We start from the raw sequence: 7,976 nt of genomic DNA on the forward strand, positions 1-7,976 counted from the left end.
GAAAAACTAACTAAAGGGAACGTTTTTTTTCATTATATAAATAATTTTAATTATATTATGGCTATTAGCATTTCTTATCATCATTAATTATTTCCTCTTCATTTCTCTCTTCATTTTTAGCAATTTTCAATTATCCATAAATAAATAGGCTTATTTCACAAATAAATGAGCCTGGTTCATGAGTGAACGAGCCTATTTCATCAATTAAACGAGCCTAGTTCATTAATTTTGTATAACATCCAAAACATTGATTTTCTTCCACAAAAGTTATATTTTCGTTTGAATCAGTTAGTTGCACTTGTTCTGATAACCAATCAAGAATGATATCATACCTGGAAGGTCTCTTTTGTAATTAATCGAAATTAATAATATCTTGTCATCAAAATTAACAATTCGACAACGATAGAAATGGAAAATTTTTCCAATCAGAAATATTATCTTATCAGAAATGATAATATTCTTATTTAGAAAGTTAATGCATAAAATTATAGAAGTAATTGGGATGAAAAGAATGGTAAAATTAAATGAAAATTTTTTTCTATCAAGTTTTTTTTTTTTACCTTCTTCGCTAAATATTCTAAAAGATTGGTTTATGATGTTAATCCATAATTAATCTATGATAATTAACCACTTAAAATAGATTATGGATTACGATAATGCTTTATCTATTGCTTTATCCCTTAAACATATTTCAAATGCATTTTGCATACGCATATATCTGTTATAATTAATATTTCATTTATCAATTTCAAATATTACTTCGTTATTTTATGAGTGAAAAATGAATAAGTAAGTAAAATGTCATCTCATAGTTTAGTTAAAATTAATTAATTTTGAAAATTTTGAATTACAAAAAGAATGCTATATGAACGATGCAACATTTTATCATTTATGAAATTGATTTAAAAACTTATGCAAATTAAAAAATCAACTTACTACTACAATTTAAATGTCAAAGTAATAAGATCGAAAATTTTTGAAACAATAAATATTTATGGTTTTGAAGGAATTAAAATCATCAAATAATATGATTTAAAATTAGTATGTAATCCCATACTTGAATATATGTGCTTTTTTTTTCCATAACAAATTTTACTATATGAACTCATTTAACAGTAATTGTGTTAATCTTAATTCCTTAATTTGTCTAGCTAAAAAAAAAAAGCAAATCATAAAAATATTTTTGAAAGCTCAGTAGAAAAGTTATTTTTTGATATTAACTTAACTTGTTGATACTAAACATGAATACTATGTAAATTCTGGCCATAAATTTTAATGAATTTTGGCCAATAACCTAAATGCAAATTTCAATCATTTGAATTTTACACATATGCGCATATCAATTTAGTTTGAAAATTTGTCATAAATTTCATCCAATAATATGTGTCAACTTTTTGTGGCACTTTTTTTTTCCCCCTCACCTCTCTCACTCCGATTATAAATGTAATGCCATTTTGAATGGCTTATTAGATTTCACAACAAAATATTCGATTTAAAAGTAATAGAAAGGATTGTACGAGCTAAACGACCCTTGTTTATACTTTCTCTTTCTTTTTTCGAAATTAAAATTTCAAGTTTCAATTCTTTATTTTTGAAAGAAAAATTTTAATTCTATGTTTTATATTTCTTCTTCGTCAATTTTCAACAACTTTCGACAACAAAAAGAATGGTTTTTCTTTCAAAAAAAGTTGTAATTCTATGTTTTAAGAAAATTAAGTTTTTTTTTCTAAATTCAAATTTCAACACACTCAAAAAATTTTTGAATTTTGAAACAATCCATAAACATGAATGCCTATATAATTATTAGGATATTCAAGCTATGATAATTTTTTTTTTACTTAATTAATTTTTGGAAGTTAAAGTAAAGCTCAAAAATAGCCCAAAATGTTGACATACATGGCTTTAGATTTTGACATTTGCTTTAACGAGGACATTTCATTAGTAGCCTAAGCTACATTTGATAATTTATTTTTCTGCAAATGTGATAAACAACTTTAGTGTTTGTTTTCTTTCTAATCCTAGCATGCTATATGAAAATTAGTGATAAGAGATATGAAATAAAAAGTGTTAAATATAGAAATTAATAAATTAAAATATAACTTAGGAAAGATTGATTTTTTTTTCTTAAAGTTCTTAACTTTTATCTTTCGAATTGATATTTCATCCAAGAAGTCGAAAGTTAAATTTAAATTGCATATTTGCAGGATGTGATTTGTTTTGTATAATGATCTTTTACTTTCTCATTTCAAGGAATCAAAAAAGAGGAATACATATATTAGTTTTTATATGTAATCATATCAGTAATTATATCACTTTTACAAAATGATAACAGTAACCATGAAATGCAATTGTGAAGGATTTTCTTTAAAACAAAAAAAATCAAAATAAAATAAACAATTTTTGTCTTATCAAAATTTGAAAAGTAACAAGAAATTTTGGCAAAATAAGTTTTAAAATTATAATCAAATAAGATAAATTTCACAAAAAAAATTTTGAAATTATTTGTATAATAAAATAAAAAAAAATTCCTCGTAATTTTTTTATTTTTTGTTTTTTTTTTTTACTTTCCTTCTAATTACTATCCTTTTCATTAATCTTTTTGTTGTGTAATTAAAATTAATTTTTTGTAATTTTTGAAAAAAAAAACATTTTCATTCTATAGTTTTTATAATAATAAATAATTACAAAAAAAAAAAATTTATTTTATAAATAATTTCAATATTTTCACAATGTCATTAAAATATTATTGCACGCATAATTAATTATCGCATCTTGTGTTGTTTATCACTAAATGCTTCCTGGTACAATGATAATTGATTTCGTACCAGTTGAAAAACAAACAATTGATAAGAGATATGGCTAACTTTCTCATTTTCTTTTACTAAAGTATTTTCCTATCCCTGTAGATGCATAATTAATTATAACTTCAATTTCAGTTTTTTTTTTTTAAAAAAATTTTAGCATAATTCTTATCATTACATCTATTCATTGGATTAAAATTTTTAATCATTAACATTACAGTTATTAAAGCATTTGGTATTAAATGAATCATTAGTTTCGTAATGATGGAAATGTCGGATTTCCGGATAAATCTGAAAATCCGCAAATACTTTTCCAGATTTCTGCTAATGTTATCTATTTGTGGTGATCACAGACATGACCATATGCTTCAAATAATTATTTAAGTATTAATTTGATTACCGTGTGCACAAGTTAATTCCCTTTGTTTGAAAAATTAAATACATTATTGTTATTTGTAATTAAAGCAAACGAAATATATCATTGGAAGATAATATCATTAATTAATTAATGATAAGTATAAAGTAAGGAAGATAAAAAAAAAGAACGAAAAATTCTCTTAGAATTTACAAAGTTTTATTTTTCTTTCTTATAGAATTGTTTAGAAAAATTTTTGCAATGATCTTTTTAGATAATTTCCTGCAATCAATAATCGTTTCTTTTTTTTCTTTAAATCATTTTTTTAAATTAACATTATGTTACAATACTTGCTTAATGTTTCTTTTTTTTATTTATTTATCAATAAAATAACAATATTTTACTTTGATTATTATATCAATAATATCTCTTTGTGATCTTTGATAAGCATCCTTGTTAAATGTATTGATAAGTTATCCTTAGCAATTATTATCTAATTAATGTTGTCCAAAAAATTTGGAAAAGGAATAAGTTATGTTTCAATTCATGTTGTAAAAGCAATTTAAGTTATTGATTTAAAAAAAATGACATTTAAAAAAATTTTTCAACAAAAACTTAAAGTAAAAAAAATTAAAAGCATATTTTGTTGAAATTGTCATTCATTTATATATATTTTTTATATTTTATGCCTTAAAAAAAATAAACAAACTTAATTTTTGCAATTTTTTAAACCTAAAATTAAGAAATACTAAGTTCTTTTTTTTCTTTAAAAAATAATTATTTAAAATGAATAATTTGAATTATTTTTACATCACTGAATTAAAGCATTATCAATTATTATTGTTTAGCCCTATTTTTCACCTTTTTTTTTTTCGACGAATTAATTAACTCATTTATAAAGAATATTTTCAGAAGAATGGAAGGAAGATGAAAAGAATCGAAAGTAAAAGCAAATTTTTAAAATTATTTTAATTTAAAAAAAAGAAAACAGAGAAAATCATTGTCTATTTAAAATTTTATAACTCATTCATTCCCTTTTCCTTGCTATTTGCATCATATTTTCAATTAACAAAATTGAACTTTTTTTTTTTATTTTGAAATTTCTTTTAAATTTTAATTGAAGACTTTGACACTTGCAATGACAAGTTTATTACTATTATTACTATTAAATATCATTTTCGATACTTTACATCTATTTTAAAACAACTGTTGTTTACAACACACACAATAAATTAAAATTACTGAAAAGAAGGGAAAATAAAGCATTTTAAAAATTCGAAATTATTCTGAGTCTGTTGTTGATTGAGTATTATTTCAAAAATTTTATAAAACATGCACATAACTATTTTATTTTGACAAGTTTTAAATTCTGCAAGCCGTTAATTGTTCATTTTACTTTATTACTAATTAACTCTTAGTTTAAGACATATGAGAAGATTGGAATGATTTTAATTTCATTAAAGATTTGAAGTTAAATAAAGGTAGCTTAATTTGCAGTAATTTACAAAAATGGGTATCACCAGAAATATATCAGAGGATAAAATTGAACTGGACGATAATGATTCAACGATATCAATTAGTATTGATGCTGTGGAACAATTGCAAACTATTGGTGAAATTTTTAAATTATACCTCAAAATTTTATTTTAAAACTAGTTTATAAAACATACTGTTCCTTTTTTCCCGAAATTTAATTGTAAAAATTAATTACAAAAGCTTTTTTTTTCGATCAGTAATAGAAATAGTTTTTGTTTAATTAAATATAAAGCAACTTATTAAAATAAGAATTTTTTTGAAAAATTTTAAATTCTTTGGTTAAAAATAAAACAAATTATTTGAAATAAACAATTTTTTAGCTAATAATTTATGCAAAAATGTTAGAAATATTTGTTGATGTATCTAACATTAAACAATTAACAATATATTCTTGCATGTTAATTAGCAAATATAAATTAATTACTTGCATGTTAATTTTAGTCAATAATTAAGCTAGTTATAGGGATAAATATTCAGAAGATAGGTGAATCATTAAACAAACATTCGAAACATTTTATGTAGGTAGGTAAACAATAGAAATATTTTAAGTGGACAGGTAAACATTTAGGACACTTTAATTGTACAGGTAAACAGTGGGAACATTTTAAGTGAACAGGTAAATATTCAAAAAATTTTAATAAATAGGTAAATATTCAGAACAAAGTGCGTTAAAACAAATATCAACCAAATCATTATAATTGTGAATAAATGTCAAAGAATTTGACATTCCTTTACTTTAGGCTTTTTTATTTGCAATTTTAAAATGACACCAGTATACGACAAATTTTAATTTAAAAAATTAAAAACATTACATTGTTATTTATTAACTTAGAAAATTAAATTAGCTAAAAATTTATTTCATATTTCGAGTGCTTCAAACTTTCGTGTTTTTTTTTGCTTGCTTGATTTTTTTCCCGTCTTTACTAATAAATTCAAAGCTATTGAAAGTTAGCAAAAGTGTAAAATGAAAATCTTAAAGAATAGAAAAAAAATAGACAAATGAATTTGACCATTTTATTCGAAAAGCTGACAATGTCGTATAGCTCTTTTTTCTTTTTTCTTGTATTTTTTACTCTAAAAATATACTGAATGTTAAATTGAATAAAACAATCAAAAAGCTTTTCCATTTTTTCCTTTTTATTTGAGAGAAATTATTTTTATTTGATGTCTGAATTCTCGAAAAAAAAAGAAAAGAAAAAAATAAAATCAATGCATTAAATAAATTCCATTTAATTTAACAAAATTCAAACAAAAAGAGAAACGGGCAAGTTTTGTGTTTTTAAGCTAATTTATAAAATATTTGCTGATAACTTGAAACTTAAAAACAAAATACTAAAATTCAAATTTGTTTTTTTTTGCATTTTAAAACTGGTATAGAATAAAAAAAAGTTGAACAAAAAATTAAGTTTAATGAAATTTTTTGCAATTTTTTTTGATTGCAATAAAAAATTCTATAAGGATGTAAATTAATTTTTTGCAATATATTACAAATATGAAATATGCAAATTTTTTTTTGCCTTATATTTTATTTGTAAAAAGTGAATTGTAATGAAAATTTTAATTTTAAGGGATCGGATCATTTGGTCGAGTGTATCTGGCACGTGATTGTAAAACTACAAAGTTTTATTATGCGCTTAAAAAAATGTCAATCCGTAAAGTGATCTTAACGCGACAAATAGATCATGTTTTTTCGGAGAAAAAAATTTTGGCTTCACTTAGACATCCTTTCATTGTCAAAATGTATCTTTTATTCATAGGTTTTTTTTTCTTTTACCTAAAAAGGGTCAAAAACAAGGAATGGAAAGGTCAGTCTTAGAGGATGATGTTATTCGAAAGCAATTAATATAAATGAAGAATTAGGAAATTATTTCATTGTGATTATAAAGATTACGTTTCTTTTTCTTTTTTGTTTCTTTTACCTAAAAAAGGTCAAAAGCAGGGAATGGAAAGGTTAATCTTAAAGGATGATGTTATTCGAAAGCAATTAATATGAATGAAGAATTAGCAAATTATTTCATTTGTGAGCGTAAATAATATATATTTATTTAAGAAATTGCATTTTTTTAGACAATTCTACGGAACAATTTCAAAAGAATTATTTAAATATTTGTTTAAAGAATAGCATTTGCTCATACAATAAGTTATTTGTTTGAACTAATTTTTTTCTTCTTTTTGCAAATTTTACATGGATTAGGAATAGAAAGGCTTGAATTTGTAAAATAATTACTAACAAACTGATAAAATCACAGGTGTTTGCATTGTTTATATTAATTTAACAAATTTTCCACTAATAGTTTATTCCAATTAATTTGATATTTCAGGATTCATCATAATTTTTAAACTTGACCATTTGAACCTAACCAACATTTAATACAGTCATTAATTTAATTTATAAATTTATAGGTATAGCTCAAAATGTGATGGACAAAATTTGTATATTTTATTTGAATATATCTCTGGTGGTGAGCTATTTTCGTATTTACGAAATGTTCAAAAATTTCCTGTTGTAACCGCTCGATTCTATGCATGCGAAGTGATATTAGCATTGGAATATTTGCATTCGAAAAATATCGTTAGTTTATTTAATTATTAAATTATTTAATGATTAAATTTATCAATTTCAAATTCAAGTATTACTTATCGTTCAACATTAATCAACTATGTTTAGTATCATCAAAACAGTTGAGCCTGTTTCGTATTAAATTAAAGTTTGATTTAAAAAAAAAATATTGTGCAATTTAAGATGGATTAAGGATTGAGAAAATTGAATTTGTATAAGAAATTACTAACGGACTAGTGAAATCACAAATATTTATGTTGTTTATGTAATCTAACAGAAAAAATTCTCCACTAATATTCTATTCCAAATTGATTTATATTTCAGGTTTATCGTGATTTAAAACCGGAAAATTTAATGTTAACAGAGATTGGCCATTTGAAATTAACCGATTTTGGATTTGCTAAAATTGTCAACGATATGTTGGTCCTTTAAATTCCTAATCTTTAATATCTGATGATGTTTAGCTTGAAAAGGAGGTGAAAAACTAGAATCCGAATTGGCATAACTAATGGCTTTACAAATAAGCAAAAGATGTGAAAGCAAATTTCAGGAGAAAACTAAGTTCGAGTTTAAACTTACTTCATTTAGTTTCAAATTTAAAAATTAAACTCGCGAAAATTTTCCAATTGATCGAATAGTTTCAAAACTTTTGAAATTAAGTACTATTTAATTAGGAATATGATATAGGACTAATACATTATGTGGTACACCGGAAATATTTGGC

General features: G+C 22.7%; 1 protein-coding gene across 1 annotated transcript in view; it reads left to right on the forward strand.

Moving 5' to 3' along the window:
* Window positions 1–6,260: 6,260 nt before the first annotated feature.
* The window catches only part of LOAG_17642 (AGC/PKA protein kinase), a gene marked incomplete at both ends in the record, with an annotated part of 3,910 nt that continues 2,194 nt past the window's right edge, over window positions 6,261–7,976 (forward strand). The window contains 3 exons of the mRNA XM_020450304.1: window positions 6,261–6,432; window positions 7,096–7,264; window positions 7,577–7,671. Of these exons, the coding sequence (XP_020306030.1) occupies window positions 6,261–6,432; window positions 7,096–7,264; window positions 7,577–7,671 (436 nt within the window). The remainder of the gene's footprint in view (window positions 6,433–7,095; window positions 7,265–7,576; window positions 7,672–7,976) is intronic.

This window comes from Loa loa (assembly GCF_000183805.2).
Source record: "Loa loa unplaced genomic scaffold supercont3.107, whole genome shotgun sequence".
Classification (NCBI taxonomy): Eukaryota; Metazoa; Nematoda; class Chromadorea; order Rhabditida; family Onchocercidae; genus Loa; species Loa loa.